This window comes from Dipodomys spectabilis, unplaced genomic scaffold (genome assembly GCF_019054845.1).
Source record: "Dipodomys spectabilis isolate Male_0828 unplaced genomic scaffold, ASM1905484v1 ptg000094l, whole genome shotgun sequence".
Taxonomy (NCBI): Eukaryota; Metazoa; Chordata; class Mammalia; order Rodentia; family Heteromyidae; genus Dipodomys; species Dipodomys spectabilis.
Window position 1 is genome coordinate 11235962 of NW_024870771.1, and position 25669 is coordinate 11261630.

A 25669-nucleotide genomic window follows, 5' to 3' on the forward strand; every position below is an offset into this window, starting at 1 on the left:
TTAGCCATGTAAGTTTAGCAGAACTGATAAAAAAAAACCCTGTTGTGATCCACACAGATTCCAGTGGAGTGGACATGTTCATCACAGACCAGAGTTCTCTGGGTTGATAAGACATCCATGATGCCATTATGCCATCCCAAAGAATTTTAATTTCAAAGCTTTCTTGGCCATGGCTAGATTAAGAGCCCTCATCCTTTCAAGATGTAATAAAGTCTTATGGAAAGGAACCTTTATCTTATCTGGTGGCCATGATATTTGGTGACCTGTGATATTTCTTGTATGAAATAAGTTTTGCCCTTCTATTACTCTAACTTGTGTACCTTCCATTTTGTCTTCATTCTTTTCAACATCTGGTCTTGTTTTGACCTCTTAAGGTAAAAATGGACAATTTAATCATAGGAACCTAAGGTCTGTCTGCTTGACACCCTGCAAATTGTGAAATGATATCTTCAAACATTATTTCACAGAGGATATCATAGCTCTGAAACATAAATAATAATTTACTATAGCTTTCAAAAATAATTGAGTCCATGCATGTATTTTAGGGAAAATGCCCTGTAAAAAATATGTCGAGTTTATAATTAGTTGAATAATTATAAATAGGAAATAGAATTTTATTAATGAAACAATAATATTCTTTGTCAAAGAAGATACCCAGATCCATACCAGTCTGCACCATCTGCAATTAGATTAAAAAAAGTTAAAACCTTCTAAAGAAATTCTCTTCTCGGAAGCAAGGTCCTTGTTCCACCGGTGATGACTCACAGAGACTAGACTTTTGTGACAATTGGCTGCTTTTAAAACAACCTACATTTTTTCTGGGTGTTTTCACAACCCTCAGTAAAGAAGCCTAAAATATAGATGACACATTATATGTGGCAAGTGTCCTTCTAAAATTCAGATAGGCTTATGATATTCTCCTTTACACCTAATGGATTCCAGCACCAAATAAATAACAAGAATTACTGCTACACTGTTAACACAAATTAAAGCTGATGCACTTGAAACTTTAGTTGGTGAATTGACATGACACTAGCCCTGAATATTAATTGCAACCCATAAAGGTAAAGTATAATCAACAGTTTTGTTGAAAGTCTGGAAATAAGCTTCCTAGCTGGGACCTGCTCATGGTTAAAACTATGCAGAGGTCTGCAGGGCATCCACTGTTCCTCTAGGCCAGGCTGACACTCCACCTGGCTGCCTGACATGGGTACTTACCATTCTTGCAGATATAAACAGCCAGGAAGTCCTGAGAAGAGGAATTGATAAAGAGTAAGAGGCTAGGGGCCTGAGCAGTCACAAAGCTGAGTGCAATGGTCTCCTTGGATGGAGTCACATCTGTGTAAATAGACGAAGATGAGAGGCTCATGTTCTTGGTCACAGGGTAGGGCTCCTGAAACACGTAAGTAATGGATGCACTGGCCTCAAATACTGCAGAAACCTCTGGAAAAAAAGAAAGAGAAGAGAGCACACAATGAAGTGTTTCATCAGTTGCTTAAAATAACCATAATTTCCTGGGTTCCATCTCCTACACACTATCCATTTGTATATGTGTGGTAGGAGTTGTATATATCAAATCAGGAGTTCCCCCTAATAATCCATTACTCCTGGTTACAAATGAGAAACTTGAGACTCACAAAAGTCTAGCACTTGGAACAAGCTTACATTGCCAGGAGAGAATTACAAAGTTCGCCTCCCAATATTTAGGTCTAGTTCAAAATACATTTATTTTCAGAATGACTACTGTATACTGAATTTGGGGAGCAGTAAAAATAAATACCCCTGCCTACAGCATAATGCATAGAGAAATTTTACTGGGACCATTTTACTGTCAAAACTGAAATCTTGAGCCAGATTTGGTGGAGCATGCTTGTGATCCCACACTGGGAGGCAGAGGCAGAGGCAGGAGCAAAATGAGTTGGCTTACAGAGGGTGTATTATCCCAGAAAATCAGTGGTGAAGAAGCAACACAAAAATAAAAACTTCTAGCCAGGCACCGGTGGCTCGTGCCTGTAATCCTAGCTACTCAGGAGGCTGAGATCTGAGAATCACGGTTCAAAACCAGCCCGGGCAGGAAAGTCTGTGAGACTTTTATCTCCAATAAACCTCTAGAAAACCTGGAATTGGTGCTGTGGGTCAAGCAGTAGAGCGCTTACCTTGAGCTGAAGAGAGCAAGGACAGTGCCCAAGCCCAGAGTTCAAGCCCCACGACCGACCCAAAAAAATAAAAATAAATTTAAAAAATAAAAACTTCTAAGAGCTTCCAACAGTTCTGGCTGGTGCTTATCAGGAATTTTAGGAGGTGATTGGGCTCTGAATTACTGTTACAGCAAGGGGTATACAGGTGCATCCAAAGTATGAGGATCAGGGGAAGAGTACACAAAGTATTTATAGAAAAAATAGAGAAGCCATAGTCTAGCTCTAGGACTCAGTTTTCTGGTGTGTGATCATTGGAACTCAGGCAAACAATCCGAGTACATAGTAGCCCTTTGGATAAAGGTCTGCCATACCTTTGAGAAATGTGCTATTTGGCAAGTGAAGAAATTCAATTACTAGAAACCTATACAGTTAACCCATACAGGAACCTATACAATTAATAGAAACCAACCAGTAATTCTTGTGGATGCTCTTCTTGGTTTATTTTAGTTTAAGGGAACTACAGCAATGATAAGCATTAGATCAGAGGTCTCTCTTGCTTCCATGTAGGCTGAGTGGTCCCAGAAAACACTGTGAATCCTATGGAAATGGTTTTCTCCTCTGAGGAATGTGATTTAACACTTTATCAGCATTCCCAGGGTATTAGAGGAGATGGATTTGGGAGGACAAAAGAGCATTGTCTCGAGGTTTGGCAGGAATTGTCTTGTTAGACAAGATTTAACCTTAACCCATCCCAGGAGCCATCATGCAATAAATCTCTTTATTGACTGCTCATCCATGGAAATACTAAAGTAAGACTTGTTATGTTTGGGTCAAGGATTTTCTTTCTTTCTTTCTTTCTTTTTTACAGTCTTATCCCTTTACTATCTCAGGTTGAGAAAGCTAGTTTCTTTTGTATAGCAACACATCTTGGACCAGGCAGCACACCTCATCACAGTGACCTTGAGCCTACACAGATATGATGAATGGACCTTCATCCCAAGTGTCATGCTGAATGTCCTTAATTCCTCCTGAAATCCTCTGACTTAATAGCTTCTAGAACATAATTAATTCTGGTTTTGCTTCCTAATTCTATTATAAATTTGTTCTACCTTGTGAAAAATTTATATTGTGCCAAAAGAAAATAATGTTGCCTATTCATGCATATAGCCTGGCAGACTGGGAATCCTAAAGACTCAGAGAAATGTTTTGCATTTATCATGCAAGTTATGATATTGCAATTCTTGATTATAAGACACACAGTAGACACTTTTGACTGTGAAGATTTTGGTTAATCATCTGCTTGATTCAAGCATTCTTAGAATGATATTTTTTGATATTTTCCCTCCTCAAGGACATTTAGATTGAATTTTAAGCTGTCATGTCCCAGTTAACAAAATAGGAAGCATGTAATTGATTTTTGTGCATACATGCATACATACATCTAGTTCAAACTATTTTGTTATGAATATCATAGTAAGAATGACATACTTATTGCTCCTTTCTTTTAATATTGAGGACAAGATATTAAAAATGAATACTTTTATGATTAGATATATCAAAGCAAATTTCTCTCATTGTTCTTCCAGCTCTTGATTGAATTAATTTTAATTTTTAGATGTTGTCTTCTTCAGGATAAAGCCAGATCCAACAGTGTACCTAGACTACACTATTTACTATACTTCCGTATTCTTATTATTATATGTGTGTATGTGTGCACATGTGTGTATGTGTGTGTGTGTGTATGTGTAATTATTTGGGGGTAGGGCTGAGTGGGTTTGCTTGTACTGGGATTTGATCTAGGCGTGCATGCTCTCTCTTGGCTCTTTTACTCAAAGCTAGAACTCTATCTCTACCCACATTATACTTCCAGAGTTTGGATGAGTATTTGGAGATAAGAGTCTCATGGACTTTTCTGACAAGGCTAGCTTTCAACTGGAATATTTAGATCTGAGCCTCCTGAGTAACTTTAATGACAGCCAGCAACACCTAGCTAGTTTCATGTTTTATTATCTAATATTAAGCAGATTTAATACATTGAGTACTCCGAATTATAAAACCTACTGGCATAAATGGAAGAACTGTTGAGGGGAAAAGTGACTAGCAACTCATTTCCATAATACCCTAGACCAATAATGTCAGCATTGACTACATTCCCTGGGTACCAGTAGCACATACCTGTAATCCTAGCTACTCAGGAGACTGAGCTTTGAGGATTGTGGTTTGAAGCAGGAAAGACATTTATCTCCAATTAATCACAGAAAAACAACAACAACAACAACAAAACAACAAAACCCAGAAGTGGCTCTGTAGTTCAAGTGGTAGAGTGATAGATAACCTTAAGCAAAAGAGCTCAGGGACAACACTGAGGCCCAGAGTTCAAGCCCCAGGAATGACAAAACCAACAAAAACCTATTTCCTACATTTTTTTCCTTTTCCTTTTTTTTCTTTTCCTTTCTTTCTTTCTTTCTTTCTTTCTTTTTTTTTTTGGTCAGTCGTGGGGCTTGAACTCTGGGTCTGGGTGTTATCCTTCAACTCTTCAGCTCAAGATGAGTGCTCTACCACTTGAGGCACAGAGTCACTTACAGGTTTTCTAGTGGTTAATTGGAGAATCTCAAGGACTTTTCTGCCTGGGCTGTCTTTGAACCGAGATCCTCAGATCTCAGCCTCCTGAATAACTAGGCTTACAGGTGTGAGCCACTGGTGCCGGGTTATTAACTATATTCTTGAACCCACACCTGGTACATGGAATACATTACTTAAGTTCTCAGATGGAAAGACATAACACTTAAATGGATAAATTCTACTGCAAATAATGAAATCAGCTTGCATCATCCAAAATTTGGCTTTTAGACACAACATATGTAGTCTCAAGACAATTAAAATACAGGAAACTCCCTGTCTTATTGTCCTTTAAAAGCAGATCATAAATTTACAAAGACAAAATGCCTTCTACTCTCGAGAAGATGTAAATTCTTGCTTGCTTCTGACCTCAGAATCCAGAAAACCCTGCAAGCTCTCGTCATATATTTGCCTTTCCATAGCTTTCTCACCTCTCAGGCCCAGGGATGCTTTCCTGTCATTTTCCTGTCCTTTTGCTGAATGTTTTTTTAAGATAATATTTTATATTTTTGTAAAGGTGATTTACAGAGGGGTTACAGTTACATAAGTAAGGTCATGAGTACATTTCTTGTTACACTCCCTTCATTTTTTTCCCACTTTCCCTCCTCCTAACTCCCCTCCCCACCAAGTTGTAGATATCATTTCCAACATAGTGTCTTGTGTGTCTTGTGCTTCACTATTTGTCCATTGTCTTCGAATTTTGCTATTCCCATATACAAGACATGGGGTATGAAAATCAAAAACAGTAATAACAGGGAATAAACCAAAGGAAAAAAAAGAAAGAAAGACAAAGCAGGGTGCTGGTGGGTCACACCTATAATCCCAGCTATTCAAGTGGATGAGATCTGAGGATCACAGTTCAAAGCTAGCCCTGGCAGGAAAGTTTTATTTCCAATTAACTACCAAAAAACCAGAAGTGGTGCTGTGGCTCAAGAGTGCTTGCGTTAATACTTCCCAAGGCTATCTACAAATTCAACGCAATACCTATCAAAATTCCACCCTCATTCTTCAAGGAAATAGAAGAGGCAATCCAAAAATTCATATGGAACAATAAAAGACCCCGAATTGCTAAAACACTCCTCAATGGAAAGAACACTGCTGGAGGAATATCAATACCAAATTTCAAACTCTACTATAAAGCCATAGTAATCAAAACAGCTTGGTATTGGCATAAGAACAGACCTCAGGACCAATGGAATAGAATTGAAAACCCAGAAATGAACCTACAGACCTATAGCCATCTAATCTTCGATAAGGGAGCTAAAACAATAGAATGGAAGACAGACAGCCTCTTCAGTAAATGGTGCTGGCAAAACTGGTTAACTATATGTAGAAAACTAAAGCTAGATCCTTATATATCACCCTGCACCAGAATCAACTCCAAATGGATCAAAGACCTTGAACTCAAAGCAGACACTCTGAAAACATTACAGGAGGGAATAGGAGAAACCCTGGGTCTCCTTGGCTCAGGCCGAAATTTTCTGAATAGAGACCCGGAAACACAACAAATCAAAGAAAGGTTGGACAAATGGGATTGCATAAGGTTGCAGAGCTTCTGCAGGGCAAATGACATAGTTAGCAAGATCAAAAGAAAGCCCACGGATTGGGAGAAGATCTTTACTAGCCATACAATGGACAAGGGTCTCATATCTAAAATATACTTGGAACTCAAAAAATTAAACCACCCAACAACAAATCCTCAAAGAAACAACTGCCCAATAAGTAAGTGGGCGAAAGACTTAAAGAGAAGCTTCTCTGAAGAAGAAAGAAGGATGGCCAATAGACACATGAAGAAATGTTCAACATCCCTAGCCATAAAAGAAATGCATATCAAAACAACATTGAGATATCACCTCACTCCAGTTAGAACAGCAAAAATCAAGAACTCTAACAACAACAGATGCTGGAGGGGATGTGGACAGAAAGGAACCTTACTTCATTGTTGGTGGGAATGTAAACTTGTTCAACCACTTTGGAAAGCAGTATGGAGGTTCCTCAAAAGACTTCACATAGAACTCCCCTATGACCCAGCAATCCCACTTTTGGGCATTTACCCTAATGTTTACAAAAAAGACCACACTAAAGCTACCAGCACAACTATGTTTATTGCAGCATTATTTACCATAGTTAAGATATGGAACCAACCCAGATGCCCCTCAGTAGAGGAATGGATCAAGAAAATGTGGTATATATACACAATGGAATTCTATGCCTCCATCAGAAAGAATGACATTTCCCCATTTGTTAGGAAATGGAAAGGCTTGGAAAAAATTATATTAAGTGAAGTAAGCCAGGCCCAAAGAAACATAGGTCCCATGGTTTCCCTTATTTGCAATATCTAGTATAGGTATGAGTCAAGCGGAAAAAGTCAGATAATGTGATGTTAGGAAAACGAACCCTCAAATATGTATTTTAATGTTTTTGTTTCTTTCATGCATGTGTTTCTAACGCATTTATAATATTATTTCTTTGTTGCTTTGTATGTCCCTCCCCCACAGTGTAACCCCCGCTTTCACTATATTTGATGTCAGTATAACATGTGGAGGAGACGGGGACAAACAAGTCGTTTAAGGATTCAGGTGGACTTGTTGCAACAATGAGAAGTACAAAATGTCATGTCAAAACCAGCTTTACAATGTCGGTGGAGGGGGGTATGATTGGGTGGGGAGGAGGGGGGAGGCTGGGAAGGGAGGTAAAGGGTAAACAAAGGAGGAGGCTGCAATGCTTGGTAAGAAATGTATGCATTATCTTGCCCATGTAATTGTAACCCCTCTGTACAGTATGTTCTCAAATAAAATAAAATTAAATTAAAAAAAAAAAAAGAGTGCTTGCCTTGAGTTGAAAGAGCTCAGGGACAGTATCCAGGCCCAGAGGTCAAGCCCCACAACAGAGTAGAGAAGTGGTGTGGACATGGCTGTGAAGGCCAGCAATGGTATTAGTAAAAAGTCTCGTATGGTGTCTCAAGGCAGTTCGGTTCACAGAAAAGGGGTGGTTAGAAAATTCTGACATTTCCAACTCAAAATCCCCATCTGAGTCCTGGCACCATGGGTAAGGTATATTAAATAGGTAGGTTTCATTAGGTAGCCGATGAGGAGAACACGCGCTATTCAGGCAGGAGAAGTTTATTTACTCAACTGCTGCCCCTGCCATGCATGGTGGAGAGGCCTGGCTGAAAAGGAAGGGAAGGGCGCTGAATGTTGAATTACTATTTAAGGTAGAACCTGAAGCAATTGCTCTGAGTAACTTTTCTCCTCTGTGAGGTGAACCTTATACATTAGTGACCCTGGTTTTCTCTTGTTAATGTGTTCTTATGAGAGTTTTTTCCCCAATTTACCAGACTTAAGGACAAATGATATTTTCTTCCCTTTTAGAAGTTATTCTAGAGTTTTATGTTTGAGTGCCAGAGATGCTGGTTCTCAAACTTACATGTCCCTACAGAAAACCAAACTACAGCAAGACCCCAATATGAACCTTAGTATTGACGAGACCTTTCAGGAAGTGAACTAGGAAAGAGTATGACACAAGGAGTAGCGTGAAGGACCTGGAGCTGGGACTAGATCAGCCTATCTCCTGCTTTCAACCTCCGGTTTCTCATATGGTTTGATTGGAAAGATAAAAGGAAAAAATTAAAGACCAATACATAAATATAAGCCAACAAACAGCAGCTGGTCCTAACCATAGTGATGAAATTAAGTTTAAAATTATTACATGAAGACAAGTCCTGGGTAATGAGTAGTCTAGCAGATACTTAAGAAATTTATAAGCTGCAATTAATTTAGGGAAAAAAGTGTCAGAAACAGATAATTCAATACCTGGAGAATTGTGGTTAGAAGCCAACTGGAGAAAATGTTTGTGAAACTTCGTCTCTAAGCTAATCAGCAACATGCTCAACTTGGAGTCATGGCTAAAGTGATAGAGCAGCAGCCATGAGTATGAAATGAAGCAAAGGCATGGGATACTGAGTTCAAGTCCAGGTCCAGGTATTGGTAAAAAAAAAAACAGTAACAAAGGAAGAGAGAAAGGAAGAAAGAAAGAGAGAGAGGAAGGAAGGAAGGAAGGAAGGAAGGAAGGAAGGAAGGAAGAAAGGAAGGGAGAAAGATGGAAGAAAGTAAAAAAGTTAAAAAGAAAATCACTGGGAATTTAAAAATGAGTCTAGGTTTTATCATATTAAGATACAATATTTTTTCATGTGAAGGGTTCTGTGTGCTGTGTATTAATTAGTTCTTTTCACAATACATACTGTGTTATTAACACAGAAATGATATTGTATTTGAGATCTGCTTCCGAACGGTAAAGGAAGATGATGGGATGTGAGTATTTCAATGAAATAAACTAGTCATGCGTGGACAATAGCTGAAGCCACGTCACGGGTGTATGGATCGTTAAATTCCTTGCTATCCACAGGGTATGTTTTATTTTTTTTAGAATTAAAAGTTTTTTTTTAAATGAATGGCTTAAATGACCAGGTACATAAATATTAAAGCATTTTAGACAGGCTTTGGCAGCAGGTACAAAGTACCTAAATGTATAAGGCATCTGAAATTTCATTGCTAAGAAAATGATAGGTGTTCATCACAGATTATTTATGAAGTCTGGTCAAAATTTCAAAACAGTTGATTATAAGTATTTAGTGAGAGGTGATGTTCAGTGCTATACTAACTGAAAGTTAAATATGACCTCTTGTTACAAATTCCTGAATTTTCCATACATTATAGACGTGGACATCCAAGGGGCTTGAGGTTGCTACATACTGTAATGTGTAACTGTGGGAGAAGGTAGATCTCATGAGTGACTCCACTACTACTTTGAGCCACAGTCCTGTGGGATTGAGTGGATGTATAAGATAAGTTACACCAGATAGAAAATAATACAGTGGGAAATCTTGATGTATATGAATTACATATATGAAATAAAATAAATAAAAATAAGGAACACCTATGATATAGAGTAAAATGGACATCATTGACATCATAATCTATTTTATAAGTTAAAGGGAAGGACTAGATGGAATGTACATATGTATTTGACAGTACTGGGGTTGATATTTGGCCTCCTGATTATTAGACAAGTGCTCTACCACTTAAGTCACTACCAAGCCCTTTTTGTTTTACTTTATTTTTCAGATAGGATCTTTTTTTTTGCCTGGGACTGGCCTTGAATTTCAATCCTCCTATGCCTCTCTTATGTCTGGCAACATGAGTATAAACTACCCTGTACTGCATATTGAAACAATCTGTGGGGGGCGGGGCTGGGGCTTCATCTTAGGGCATAGGCTCTATCCCTTAGCTTTTGTGCTTAAGGCTAGCATTGTACAATTTGAGCCACATCTCTACTTCTAGCTTTTTGGTGGTAAATTGGAGATAAGAGTCCCATTGACTTTCCTGTCCAGGATGTCTTTGATCTGAAGTCTTCAGATCTCACATTCCTTTGTAGCTTGGATTTAGATGTGAGCCACCAGTACCCAATTTAGGAAATACGTTTTAATGATTGTCTCTGTGTAAGTAGATTGGCTTTAAACTTTTATAGATTTTCAAAACAATTTTCAAATTTATCATTTAACATTTGGATTTAATTTTACTTATTTGTATGTATGTGTGTGTTTGTGCACACACACTAGCACTTGGGCTTGAATTCAAGGCCTGAGTTCTGTCCCTTAGTTTTTTTTTTTTTTTTTCTCAAGACTTGTATTTTTTCTCAAGCTTGTATACTTCTACTTAAGCCACAGCTCCATTTCTGGCTTTTTATTGATTAGTTGGGGATTGGAGTCTCATGGACCTTCCTGTCTAGATTGACTTCAAACCAGACATTTTCAGATGTCAGCTTCCTAAGGAGCTAGGATTATAGGCATGAGCCATTGTTGCCTACTAACTAACAATTTTAATTTAAAAAATAGATGTTAGTACCATTGTGAGTACACAATTATATTCAATAGAATGGTGATGGTGTGAGTTAAAGACAGACACATTAATAAATGTTGTTGGAGAAAATGGATGTCACATGTACAAGAATCATGTCAGGTCCCTAACTTAAAATATACAGGAAATGCTAACTCTAAATGGACCAATGTCTTAAATGTAAGAGCTAAAACTACAGGACACATAGAAGAAAACTAAATGGTGAGACAAAGGACAAAGGGAAAGAATGAGGGAGGAGGGTAACAACGTTCGATAAGAAATGTACTCATAATCTTACTATGAAACTGTAACCCCTCTGAACACCACCTTTACAAGTAAATTAAATTAAATTAAAAAAAGAAAAGCGGCACAAATTTCCATGTTTTTATATTAACTATTACTTTTCAGTATGAAGCTAAAAGTGTAAGCAAAAAGAAAAATTAAAGTGGATTTCATCACAAGTAAAACATTTGTGTTTCAGAAGATACCATAGGCCAGATGTGGTAGATTATATCTATAATCCTAGCTACTCAAAATACAGAAATCAAGAGGATCTTTGCCCTAAATCTTCTTGGTTAAAATGTTAATAAAACTCTTATTTCAACAAATAATCAAGACATAGAAGTTTGTAACAATAATACCAGCTTCATGGGAGCCATAGGTAGAAAGATTCTGTTCTGAGGTGGTCCTTAGTCATAAAGATCAAGACATATCTGGAAAATAATAATTCCAAAGAGAGCTAGAGCCACTGCTGAAGTGGTAGAGCACTGAAGCCCTGATTTCAAGTGCAGTACTGAAAAAACAATTTAATGATACAATGAAAGAATATATATAGAACAGAAGAAGAAAACCTACAGAACTAGTAAATACTTTTTTTTCAAATTGCATATATAATAAGGGGAATATATAAAAATACTAAATTTCTTATAATTGAATAGTAAAACCAAATAAAAATCCACAGAAGATTTGAATAGTTATTTCAGCAAAGGAGATACACAGAAAATAAAAACATGGAATGGTGTTTAATAGTCATTAGTAAATGCAAGTCAGAGCCACAGTGTGGTGTGATTTCCCAGTCAGCAGGATGTTAAAGAGGAAGAGTCATATAATACAAGTGTAGTCAAGAATGCAAAAAATTAGAACCCTCACATCACACACTGCTGGTGGGAATGTAATTTCTAGTATCCATTAAAAAAATAATTTGACATTCTTGTCAAAAGTTAAAACTATATGACCAGCAATGTTTTTATTTCTAGGTATGTACTCCAGAGACTAAAAAACATACTCTATGTAAAAATGTGTCCATGAATAGTAATAACAGCATTACAAGATAAGTATTCAAATTTTTTTTCTTTCATGCAATTGTTTCTAACATATTTTTTTTTTTTTGGGTCCGGTCATGGGGCCTTAACTCTGGGCCTGGGTGCTTTCCCTCAGCTCTTCAGCTCAAGGCTAGTGCTCTACCACTTGAGCCACAGTGCCACTTCTGGCTTTTTTCTTTTTGTTTATGTGGTGCTGAGGAATTGAACCCAGGGCCTTTAGCATGCAAGGCAAGCGCTCTACCACTGAGCCACCTTCCCAGCCCTAACATATTTTTAAGATGATTTCTATGTTGCTTTGTATGTCCTTCCCCCACGGTATAACCCCTGCTTTCATTATATTTGATGTTGATATAATTGTGGCAGTGAAGGGCAAAAACAAATCATTCAACTAGGGATACAGGTGGACTCATTGCAACAATGAGATGCACTAGTCCTTATGTCGAAAAACGAACTTTACAACTTTGGAGGGCGGGGGATGTAGGGAGCGTATGGGAAGGGATAGGAAGGGGAAACAAAGAGGAGGCAACAATGCTTAATAATAAATGTACTCACTATCTTGCCCATGTAATTGTAACCCCTCTGTACAGTATTATCACAATAAAAAAAAAGAAGAAACCAAGGCATCCCAAGATCCATCCACCAACAAACACATAAACACACATGCTGCTTATACACTATGGAATGCTCTGTAATTTAAAAAAAAAAAAAAAAGAGAGAAAGAAATGGAAAATGCCCCCTCACAGCAAAACCTTGACAACATTAGGCTAAGAGGGAGAAAAAAGACACAAAGAAACCATAGACTGGGGCTGGGATGATGGCTCTGTGGTAGAGCGCTGCCTTGCATGCTTGAGGCCCTGGGTTCGATTCCTTAGCACCACATAAGCAAAAAGGAAAAAGCCAGAAGTGGCGCTGTGGCTCAAGTGGTAGAGCACTAGCCTTGAGCTGAAGTGCTGAGGGACAGCGCCCAGGCCCAGAGTTCAGGCCCCACGACCAGATCCCCCCCCCCCCAAAAAAAAGAAACCATAGACTGACTGATTTTGTGTATGTGAGTGGTTCAGAATAAGCAGCCAAGTCCATGGAGACAAAAGCAGCTGTAGGGCATTTGGGAGAGGAAAAAAGCAAAAGTACTTAGAAATTAGTTAGTGGTGATTTAATCCTATAAAACTGTAAACTTATTGAAAACAATCATACCCTATATCTCAAAGGGCTGGGGTTTATGGTATGAAATTCTGTCTAAAGAGCAGAGAGATGACAGAGAATGACACATAATGCAAAACGCTGCATTTCTGGAAAGATATAAATCAATTACCATATTTATAATAAAGAATGGAATTGGGATCATAAATGAGAAAATGAAATGGCCCCTCAGCTCTGACAATTATTAGCAAGTCACTGAACCTCCTCTTATGGTCTCGATCTTAAATATTCCCCGAGGCTTCATATGATAAAGGTCACCAGCTTCTGTCACTACGGAGAGGTAGTGGAGCTAGTGGGAAGATGAGGTTAATGAAAGGAAGCTAGGTCATTCAAATATCAGTTCTATTCTCTCTCTCTCTCTCTCTCTCTCTCTCTCTCTCTCTCTCTCTCTCTCTCTTCTTCTGGAGGAGTCATGAGATGAGCAGGTTTTCTCCAACACCATGATGTACAGTACTATCACAGGCTCAGAGACAAGAACAAGGAACCATGAACTAAAACCATAAGCCAAAAACCCATACCTCTTTTTAAGTTGGTTTACTCAGCAATGTTGCCACAGTGATAAAGAGAATCTAAAGGGAATCATTTGAATATAGAGTAGAACGTTTGAAAATGATGAAATATGAACTACGCTAAAGAGGTTAATCGCCAATTTCTTTATTTAGCTTATGGGTCAAAATAAAAGAATGAAATGGAAATAGAGACTGTTTTGACACATACAAGCTAGAGATAGAGTAGAGCAGACAGAGAATTAATAGAAATTGTTTTAGAAAAAAGGAATCTACAAAATCAGGCTAAATTTATGCAAAAAGATTTATGAGATGTTTGAACGATGTCCCTGAATAAAGGAAGTTTACAGCTCACTATTTTTCTTTAAATTATGGACTTGAATACAATATGCTGTGAGCTAGTTCTGTATACATAGTAATAAGTAATTGTTCTTTAATCTTTATTGACTTCTTGTAATGAATGGGACCATTTTAAGGTTGGCTTCAAACTTTTGGGGCTTGTTGTACAGAGACCTCCCACTCCCTGGGTGAAATCCCAGGAGGTTTTGTTTGTATTAGTTTATATGAGAGCCCACTGGGATGGGAGCTGCTTTACTCCAAGCTCGTAGACAGAAGCTCCACTAAACTGTTGGCCTCAAAACAGGTAATTATTCATCTTATTCTCAAACAGAATAACATGCTTCTCAGCAGTAATCAGGTAATTACCACTAACTGGGGCAAAAGGCAGTATGAATATGTGAAGAGATTGCCTGATAGAATTCTTTGAGGAAAACTCTTAGTGTTTTTGTTATGGTTGTTTCTTTTATCTCTAAGTTCCAAATCAAGTTGCTCTAAATGATGTATTGTATGATAGAGCTGGTTGGAAGATGTGTTTTAGTGAGTTGATTAGAGCTTTTTATAGTGTCTACCAATGTGATTGAAACATTTTATTATTATTAGCTGATTAACAGTAGTGGGCCTCATAGTTACTATTTGGTTTTTTTTGTTGTTGTTGTTGTTTTTCTGTCAGAGACTTAGGCTTGCAGGCAGGTGCTAAAGCTCTGGAGCCATACCTCTAGTCATTTTCCATGTGTTTCTTTGTTTTCACATTGGTTAATTTCGATGGAGTATCTCACTTTTTGCTGAACTGTGTGATCCTCCTGTTTGTGATTCTGCAAAGCAATGGGAATTGCAGATACCTGCCGTTACATCACGTCTTATCTCCTTCATGGCTAGGATAACAGTTATATACAAAGGTGTATGACTTTTAATGATTGTGATTGCTATTAACTAAAATTTCCCAACCTCTGCTTCTCAAGTAGCTAGGATTACAAACTTGAGGCACTTTTATATTAATGGTTGAAATGTAATTCTTTTTTTTTTTTTGTCCGTGATCAGGCCTGAACTCAAGGCCGGTGCTCTACCACTTGAGCCACATTGCCACATCCAGCATTTTCTGCTATGTGGTGCTGAGGAATCAAACCCAGGGCCTCATGCATGCAAAGCAAGCACTCTACCACTGAGCCACCTTCCCATCCCCGGTTGAAATTTAATTCTGAACATATTTTATATTGACCAGAAAACTTTTTGCCACCAATAATACAAACTTTAAAAAACCTGCAATGATTTATAGACAATTCTTATACCTTTCAGTTTAAAAGTAGTAATATTCTGACAAATGAGATTCCATGGTTTCTAGAATTATCTAGAATTTGCATTATACATACCATGAGTACTGTTGTTAAAAAAAAAAACAAAACAAGATGGCAGAAGGGTCTCTAAGACTCCTCTAGGGCAAGATTCTAGGATCCTTTGATTCCATTTGTGAACTGAGGAATTAAACTGGGAATGCTGGTGTATTGTTAGCAATCCAGTTAACATAACCGGCATGAACATCTACATTGTTAGTCTTCAATGGGGTCTTTAGCTACACAGGATAAACAGTGCCTGGGGTTACACTGATATGCCAGACTGAGTCTCTGAACAGAAGGAAAGAGAGTGAGAGCTGGTGGTGAGGGCATGGGTGTCCAGAGGTCTGACCTTGACCACAGGGTCCAAAGCACTGAACCCAGCAGCAGTGTGAATGCTCAGCATACCTTTCTGACAGAAGGGCCCTTCATAGGGGGAGTTGGTACAGTCACAGGAGTAGCCACTGTGTTTCTCCACACATTTACCCCCATTGTGGCAGTTGCTGCCGTAGCTGCTGCAGTGCCCTGGGCAGCCTGGCCTGACTCCAGATGTGACTTTAGCTCTCTCCTCCAGGTCCAGCTTCTGACCATTCAAATGCAAGGAGCGGATGCACCCAACGAAGCCTTTCTGTCTTGATGATGTCCCCCCTGAAAATGAAAAAAGAAGACAAAAAGGATATAAGACATCATGCAATTCTTTTTTTTTTTTTTTTCAGTTTTACTATCTTTACTGGCAATGGCTGGTTTAATTACTGTTGTGTCTGTTGACATTTCCAATGAGAGTTAGGAATTTAAAGAGCCTGGAATTAATGATAATGGCTGTTATAGGCTGGAAACCATGACAGAGACAGAGACAGAGACTGAGACAGAGAGAGAGAGAAAGAGAGAGAGAGAAGAAAACAGAGAGAGAGACAGACACAGAGAGGGAGGAGAGAGGAAAGATAGACACAGACAGAGATAGAGAGAGAGAGATAGACAAAGAAGGAGAGAGGGAGAAAGTGAGGAGGAGGAAGGAGGAAGGGAAGGAGGAGGAAGAAAAGAAGAAGGTGGAGGAAAGGAAGGGGGAGGGGAGAAGAAGAAGGAAACAGTTCACAAGTGATCCTTTACTCTAAACGTTTAAGAATGAATCTTTAGAGGACCACGTGCCTTGCTAGTTGAATAAGCTTGGATTTCATACTGTCTGTACTTGGCTTTCCACTGTAGTACAAAGCAGGGCATGAGAGAATCCTTTCTGGTAGATTAAGAAGCAATCAGTTAGGTATGATAAGCTAGGAAACTGCAATATCATACACCCTAATTATGCAGTGCAACATAATGTGTTGCAGAGTGGATATATTTGGGGGCCAGAAGCCATGCCATTTATTGGATGGCCTTTGAGTCATCTGTTTGAGCTATAAAATAAGAATGTATCTATTTCATATAAGACATAGTCAAAGTCATAGAATTCAGTATGTACTCAATCACTGTTTTTTTTTGTCCAAACAGTGGCTAGAAACAGTTGGTACACAGTAATTGATTCTATAGCTTACCCTCAATATAATATTTGGAAGACAAGATTTCTTCACCAAGAATAGTAAATAGGACTCATCCCCAACTTTCAACTGAGGAAAGATCTGGAGAGTGTCAGTGGATATTTGATACATTCCTTACACATCAAAGTTTCTAAAGTACTTTGTTGCCATTCAAAATGCAGTGTTTCTGTCCTTATTCTACATAGTCATATCAATAAAGAAAAAATAATCTCACTTCACACTTTGTTCATTTGTAAAGAAGAAAATCACAGCTGGGTGAAACACAAAATCTATTTAGCATGTTAGTTGCATAATATCTCATTGTGGAATTGTGTCCTGTGAGCATTTAGAAGTGACATGACCCTTTTGTCTAAAGATATGGTCACCAGGCTCTGAATGTCTCTGACATGGAGGACCATGCTTCTTCTAGATACACCATGTCTTTCAACTTCTTTTCTACACACAATAGTTTGAGAACTCTATTAGAAAAATGTATGTGCTGAGAGACCACAAGCCAGCAATCCACTAATAGGTTATTATTTAATGCTGTGAATTCTGGGAGATTCCAAAGGAGGCTGATGGCTGACATTCAGTCTGTCCTTAAAGAACAAAGTTTTATTTCAATTCCTTGGGTTGAGAGACATACACAACTGAATGGGGAACTCATAAATATGTGAAGTCTACCAAGGATCCTAATAGAGAGAAGACAGATAGGGAAATACCACAGGCAGAGGATAATTATCATTTATTTCCTCTATCTATAGAGGATATCCTGTCTGGGTTTCATTTGTTTCTAGCCCTTTATCTTACCGCTTTATTAAATCTTGGTCTATCAGGTGACTACATGGGAATACGTTCCCATAGAGGTGGAGTAGATGAGGATTTCAAATGTGTTATTTCAGGTAAGGATTATGAATACTAACAAAGACACAAGTTGCAAATTAAATAGGTTATGGGAGGGCAAGGAAATAATTACAAAGGTAAATTGGTGGAAGTGTAGAACAAGGAGCTTCTATTCCTTTCTTATATCACCAGACCAATAAATACATTTATACAATTTACTGCCTGTATCCAAAGATGAGGCAGAACATTCCTAAGTCATCTGGTTTCTTATTCTAAGATAATGACAAACTCCACTATCTTTTCGGTTCAGATAAGTGATTCCCAAGCAGGCCAAGAGGCCAAACACAAATTGCATTTTCTTGTCTGTCTCAATTTGGGTGAGTAAATGTCCTTTTAACCACAAGATAAATCAATTATACACACAAGCAGATCACAGCAGAAAGTTCATTATTCTTTCTGGGAGATTGTGTGGAATAAGGCAGAAGGATTTATGTGGTTAAATGTTTTCTTCTGTTTCCTTTATTTTGTAGTCACTCCCCGCAGTGGATTTGAATAACTCTCCATATATCTTGTTAGTGTCATTTTCCTCCTGGCAGACGTGGAGAATGCAAGATCTATTGCATGTTTTCTTGAGTGTGACTTAGTCAATAGCTTTATAAATGGAGAACAAGGTGATCAGTGTGGTTTTGCTGGAAGAAATGAACCCCTTAAGGTGGAAGTCATTCAGTCTGGTGACTATGCTCTTGGAGAAAGGGGCCCTGTCACTTCTGGATGCTAACAGGACACAATTACACTATCAGATACAGTGCGACTTTCACAACAAATTTCAGTTTTTACCTAGCCATCTTTTATTATTTTCAAAGAAGAAAAATAGTAGATGTGATTGTTACTTTTTTATTGAGAGGAATATGTAGACTAAGGATTGAATAATTTTAATAGAATCCTGATCACCACACAAACCTACACGAACACACCTGCAAAACCTGAATAGTTGCTGCTTCTCAGAATTCTTAGAGGCTGTTGTCTATTACATGTAGAATATTCTAAGCCTCATCTCTTCTGCAAAGCTTAAACCATGTGCAGAAATGGAATCATGATTTGCCGACTTGCTCCTCACTCACAGCATGGACTTATTTTTTATAGATACTTTTAGCTCCCTATACTTCTACAAAAAAAAAAAAAAACCTATATTCTTGATACAGTCATCCTGACTCTGTTCTTCATCTCCCACTGAATCTTGCTATCCATTCTCCATATTGAAGTATGCCTTGATGCAAATCTGAAATGATGATCCTACCATTCCAATTGGTCCCTTATCTACAGTAGACATTGTTCCAGAGATGAAAATTCCTTAGCCTAGACGATTGAAAAAAATATATGGCTTCTTTCTTCTTCTTTTTTGGGGTTTGAACTCTGGGCCTAGACACTGTCCCTCAGCTCTTCAGCTCAAGGCAAGCACTCTACCACTTGAGCCACAGCATCATTTCCGGTTTTCTGGTGGTTTATGGGCTGCCTTTGAAAGGCGATCCTCAGATCTCAGCCTCCTGAGTAGCTAGGACTACAGGTGTGAGCCACCAGCACCTGGCTCTTCTTATTTCTATAGCTTCCCCTTCCTACATTCCTTGATCTGACATTAATGTATCAACTGTTTGACCTCTTCATGGCTCTTTTGTGTATCACAGTCTATTTAGACTGTACACATCTTCATATATTACATTTTCTTGGTAATCATCTTCTCCTTACCTCACTGGCTCAGCATATTTCATCTGTGCAATCACAAACACATATTCCTGAACTCACATATTCTTTCCACAGTCATTTATATACTGCCCAGTCAGTATTTGATTATTTTAAATTTTGCCATTCTTATTTGCTGATGTTGAGACTTGAACTTGAACACTGTTCCTTTGCTTTTTTTTTTTTTTTTTTTAATCAAGCCTAGGGTCGTACCACTTGAGTTATACCTCCACATGTGGCTTTTTGGTGGTTAACTGGAGATCAGAATAGCATCAACTTTTCTGTTCAGGCTGACTTTGGACCATGATCTTCAGATCTCAGCCTCCTGAGATTACAGGCATGCGCTAGCAAAACCCAATCTAACAGCTGTCAATTTTTAAAAAGTAATAAATGTTTATAGAACTTTGGTAAATCTTCTTCTAATAATTCAGATAGCAATACCTGTGCTTTACAGCAATGCACCATTACTTTATGCAGTGCACCAACTTTCTTCATGGTAAACCTTAGCAGTGGCTATTCTGTTCTGGGATTAGCTCCCTGAAGATGGTTGCAAACTCTTCTCTTGGCCATGTGCCCCTCTCCACCTCTTCATTTATTCATTTTGTCTTCCTGGCAGTTGCAAGTATTTAAATTTTCACCCATGATTCTAACCCATTTTTCTCTTCCTTGTTTGCATCAGTTCATTATATATTTAGGAGAACAAAGAGCAGCTATATTATCCTTAGAGCAGCATATAATCTTTCCATCATCAACAGAGCCTTTAACTGCATGCACTTTGAGAATAAACCCAGTGCCATTAATTCAAAACTTATGTATTTCCAACCTACTAGTTAGATGCTACAGCCTTTACACTAAATTCATCAATTTCTAAATGAAATTTCATATATTATTCACACTGCACAGTTGGGAAAACTAAGCCTCAGGGGATTGCCTTGCCCAGAGACAAGTCAAATAAGTTTTTTCTTCTGTGGCAGAGCCAGAAGTGAAATGAAATCTGGGAACATGTTAAGCTCACATACAGCCCCATACCTAGAAATCATGAAATGAATAGTATATATGATAATTGCATCAATATTGCAACTGAGTGCGTTTCCTTTCTCTCTGACCTATTACATGGTTCCTTAGAGTAAAATACACAAATTCATTTATCCTTTTGTGTTCTACATCACTCTTCTTGGCAACCTAAACCATTAGTTGGCTGGCCTAGCTAGAAGCAATTTTGGGTGAAACCCTTCAGCTGGCTCTTGGTATCAGGTGGGTTCATTAGGATGGTGTTTCCTTGGACAGGGTATGAATCAATTTCCAAAACCTTTGCTGTCATCATTCTAAACTTGTCTCAGAAAAACATCCTGTTGTCAGCTCAACAAATGTTCATTGCTTTCAGAGAAGCAGTTCAATGCCTTTCTTCTCCTTGGGCATAGAGAATCTCTGTTTTCTTACATGAGCCTAATCTTTCTGGCACATGACCAATTGAACTTTCATCAAGAACTTGAAGCACTGAATGGGTCAGACCAGGCTCCAATTTCATTTAAAAAAAATCAGTATTGCTTTTTGTTTTCTTCTCTTGTTCTTCTTTCTTTCCTTTCTCTCTCCTTCCTTCCTACCCCTCCTTCTTTCTGTTATTCTATCTCCATCATTCTCTTCTTTTCTTGGTTATATCTTTTTATTCCTCTTACCTCTCATCCTCTATCCTTTCCTCTTTTTGTCCATCCATTGCAAATATGGAGCCATTTGTTTTTACTTGAACTACTTTCCCTAGAGCCAATAAATGAATTATTGGAATTTACAGAGTTTATCACCATTGATTGTTAGAAAGGATAAAATCAAGTATAAAAAGGAAGCTCCAGCCCGGTGCCGGTGGCTCACGCCTGTAATCCTAGCTACTCAGAAGGCTGAGATCTGAGGCTCACAATTCAAAGCCAGCCCAGGCAGGAAAATCTGTGAGACTCTTATCTCCAATAAACCACTAGAAAACCAGAAGTGGTGCTGTGGTTCAAGTGGTAGAATGCTCGCCTGAGCTGAAGAGCTGAAGAACAGTGCCCAAGCCCAGAGTTCCAGCCCCACCACAGAAATAAAAAGAACCTCCCCCTGTAGCTCTCTAATCAGATGACTATGTCATTTCCAGGAATGCCTCTTTATTCATTCTACTGTTGTAGAGGAAGGGAATTTTTTTTCTCATTTGAAATGGCTAATGCTTGCACTCTTATTTATGACCCTTAATGGGAGATTCCAAGCAGAAGAGAGAAATATCTATTGCTGAATTCAATATTTGAAACTGACTTGTGAGCTACTAAGTCCAGAGAGCAGATGGTGTAACTGAGGCTCAGAAGGCCATGTCTGCCTGGTGCCAGAGTGTGGTTAGTAGAGTGGTCAGCACATGAAACATTCAGTTCATTAACCTTCATGAACTCATTAGATAGTTATTCAATGCTAAATGTGTCAGTGAACATGAACTATGCACAGAGGATGTAGAGAAAAATTAGCAAAACCATTACAGGGGAGAAAGACAATCATCAGGTCATTAAAATGAGATGTGAAAAGCATGCTCATGTGTGTGCATGTGTGTGCATGCGTGTATCAGAATAGACTCACTTCAAAGGAAAGAACTCATCTGAACGAAAAATTATTCAAATTTGAGGGTGGGACCTTCAGAAAAGAATGAGATAAAGTATTGCAGACTTCCTATAAAAAATTCAGTGGAGGGGAGAGTTGGGGAGGTGCAGAAGGAAGGGATGGTAGGGAAAAAAGAGAGGAGGGGGTAACAATGCTCAATAGGAAATGTACTCATACCTTATTTATGTAACTGTAACCCTTCTGCACAGTATCTTTACAATAAAAAATATATATTTTAAAAAAATCTATGATCTTTATAAATATTTTGCCAAAACAGGAGGGGAACTTATTTTATGGATAGTTGATGAAAGCAAAAGGTAAATTTCACTTAAAAGTTAATATAATTGGCTTGGGGATGTGGCTTATGGATAGAGTGCTTGTCTAGCATGCATGAAGCCCTGGGTTTGACTACTCAGTACCACATTATCAGAAAAAGCCAGAAGTGGTGCTGTGGCTTTAAGTGGTAGAAGGCTAGCCTTGAGCAAAAGAAACTCAGAGACAGTGCCCAGGCCTTGAGTTCAAGCCCCAGGATAGGAAAAAATAATATTATTAACCCAGGCTGACTCTTTCTTATGCTGATTTTCTACTAAGTAGTCACTGACATGAAGTTAAGGAACTAAGATTTATTTTCTGGCATAACTGAGGTTTGAACTCAAGTTCTTGAGATTAATGCTGTACAACTTGAGCCATGCTTCCAGCCTTTTTTGCTTTAGGTTATTTTTTTTTTTGGTCAGTAGTGGGGCTTGAACTCTAGGCGTGAGCGCTGGCCCTCAGCTTTTCAGCTCAAGGCAAGCGCTCTACCACTTGAGCCACAGTGCCACTTCTAGTTTTCTGGTGGTTTATTGGAGATAAGAGTCTTTTTGGAGATAAGAGACTTTCCGGGGCTGGGGAGGTAGCTCAGTGGTAGAGTGCTTGCCTTGCATGCATGAGGCCCTGGGTTCGATTCCCCAGCACCACATAAGCAAAAAGAAAAAAGCCAGAAGTGGCTCTGTGGCTCAAGTGGTAGAGCGCTAGACTTGAGCTGAAGAGCTGAGGGACAACGCCCAGACCCAGAGTTCAGGCCCCACGACCGGACCCAAAAAAAAAAAAAAAAAAGAGACTTTCCTGCCCGGGCTGGCTTTGAACCATGATCCTTAGATCTCAGCATCCTGAGTAGCTAGGATTACAGGCATGCGCCACCGGTGCCTGGCTTTAGGTCTCAGTACATAATCTTCCTATCTCTACTTCCTGCTTAGCACAGATTGCAGTTGGCTTATTTTTTGTTTTATTTTCATTTTGTTTATTGTAAAGGTGATGTACGGGGGGGGGGCAGTTAAATAAGTAAGGTAATTTTTTTTTAAATAGGATATTAACTTTAGCCTCAGGCTAGTCTTGATTAATGCATTGTTCATTACCACTTCCTATGTAAGTAATATTGCAGGTGTATACTAGCTCACATGACCCAAGAAAGTGGAATGATTCTTTAATAGTTTCCTGGGATCAATACCTATGAGAGGCAGGAGAATTCTGTATAGGTCTGACAGCAGCCTAACCTGTCCCACTGGGAGCATTGGAGCAACAATAACTCATGAACAATGGGTTTCTCTTTGGGCCACCATGGCAGGCTTATCTACCTCGGCTTCATCTGGTCATCACATGTGGAGAACATCAGAAGAACACGGCTTTGTTTAAGAGTGTATCTGCAACTCGCCAGCCCTAAAATGGAAGACACATAAAACCTATCCATCCACTATTCTTCCAGCCTTAGGACGACAGGCTTTCCCATGATTGATGACTGGGTACTATGTCTTAGGATCCATCTCAAGTTGCTGAGCTGCTGCCCATAATTATCAAGCCCTGACTTGTGGTCATTTTTTCCTCTTTAGTATGAGTCATGCACAATGAAGCCAGAAGCTGGATTAAAACATGTACTTCCTTCTTCCTCCTTTGCCAAAACATCTTTCCTGCTGTGGTAGCTTTGAGTCCTAATGCTCTTTCTGCCAGGATCAGAAAGGAAATTTTTTGATAGCTCTTTGTAGATTCACTGCTTACTGCCACTCATTACTCTGCTGAAAGGTGTCCTTAGTCCTCCTATTTGAGACTTCAGCCTGAAGACAATGATATAAATATGAAACAGGCTCAGGAAGCCCCAGAAAATTGTATGGCATCAGTGTGCCTCGCTGGAGCTACTTTCTGCCAGCCTGGAGTTGTGAGGCACATCCCTACAATGGCCCTTGGCTTTGAAAAGGACTAAATGACTTTTCCCATCATTATTGTACTTCACAGTGGTTCCCTATATATGAGGGAGGGGTATTTTTCTTTTTCCAGAAATAAATCTGATTTGAGTTTCTTTTTTTTTTTTTTTTTACAGTTATAACATCTATCTCTTTCCTTGCCACAAATGGTAGTATTCTAACTTTTTCTTTGCTGAGTTATAAATGTGGACAATTGTATGTGCTAGAGGAGCTGAATTATTCTTTCTAACGTTGAGTTTAAGTCGCATAACTCTCAGGATCTTTCCCTGATCTGTACGAAAAAATAAGGCCATACCACACTTTCCTTTGCAAAAGTAGGTAGGATTCCTAGTGCTCTTTGGGTCAAAAATAAAAATCAAACCAAGCAAGAAACAACATCTCCATTTGGTTCCAACAGAGACAGGCATATGACAAAGTGAGTTTCAATGAGAAGAGATTTTGTAGAAAACCTTTTTGAAAGGGTATCTTGAATAAAGGGGGCAGAAAAGATTTCAATAGAGTATTAGAGTGAATTCAGTGTATCTATCTCCCAACCTCTTTGGGAAGAACATCTCTGAGCATAAAAACATGATCAATCACAACATTTTCAAGCTATAAGAATCTGACTTTGGGGGTTCAATGGTATTTGGGAAGAAAAAGTAATGAAGAACCAGTTGGTTATCATTTTTCAATTGAACTAATAGTTTTAAAATGTTTTAATTGATGCATAAAATCTCTCTCACACAATGTTATTTTCAGTATGTAAACAATGTATAAGGGTCAATATCATTAGCTTCAAGCTAAAGATGGAAATATTATTTATTCATGTTGGAACACTTAAATTTATCTTTCCTTGCTATTTTGGAAACATGTAATACATTATTTGTAAAGATAGTCATCTTATGCTGTAGGAGACTGGAATTCATAATTTCCCTTAACTGTCCCTATTACCTAACCTCTCTCCATACTGCTCTCTACTCATTTTTCCAGACTCTGTCACTGCTACTCTAGTATCAACATCTATGAGAGTGATGTTTTAGTTTCTTGGTTATGAAGGAGAAGTATTTATTGAATGACTGCTGCAGGTTCTAGATATTCTAGTCTTGGAATATCAATTTCCAGACTTCCTTTTCATTCTGAAGCTTTGGAGTCTGATCTACAAGACAGATGTAGCCCTCTTCTTTGTATTTCCAGTAATGGGTGGTAGACTTTCAGATTGGTCTTGCCTAATTTCTATATTGATGTACCCATGGATAAGGAAATAACAGCAGAAATGGTGACACTGTAACAGTCTTACTGGTGGAAATTCCATACACACATCGCATGCATTATGAAAGATGAATTTTGTGAAGTTTCCTCTACTCAGCTAAACAAAATGCAAGCAACAAAATGACATGGTTACAAACGTC

At 38.5% G+C, this 25669-nt stretch overlaps 1 protein-coding gene across 3 annotated transcripts in view; it reads right to left on the minus strand.

The window, feature by feature from the left end:
* The window catches only part of Cntnap5 (contactin associated protein family member 5), a 907059-nt gene that overhangs the window by 110650 nt on the left and 770740 nt on the right, over window positions 1-25669 (minus strand). For all 3 annotated transcript variants that reach the window (XM_042685183.1, XM_042685182.1, XM_042685181.1), the window contains exons 18-19: window positions 15752-15991; window positions 1219-1443 (exon numbers count right to left, since the gene is read on the minus strand). In XM_042685183.1, the coding sequence (XP_042541117.1) occupies window positions 1219-1443; window positions 15752-15991 (465 nt within the window). The remainder of the gene's footprint in view (window positions 1-1218; window positions 1444-15751; window positions 15992-25669) is intronic.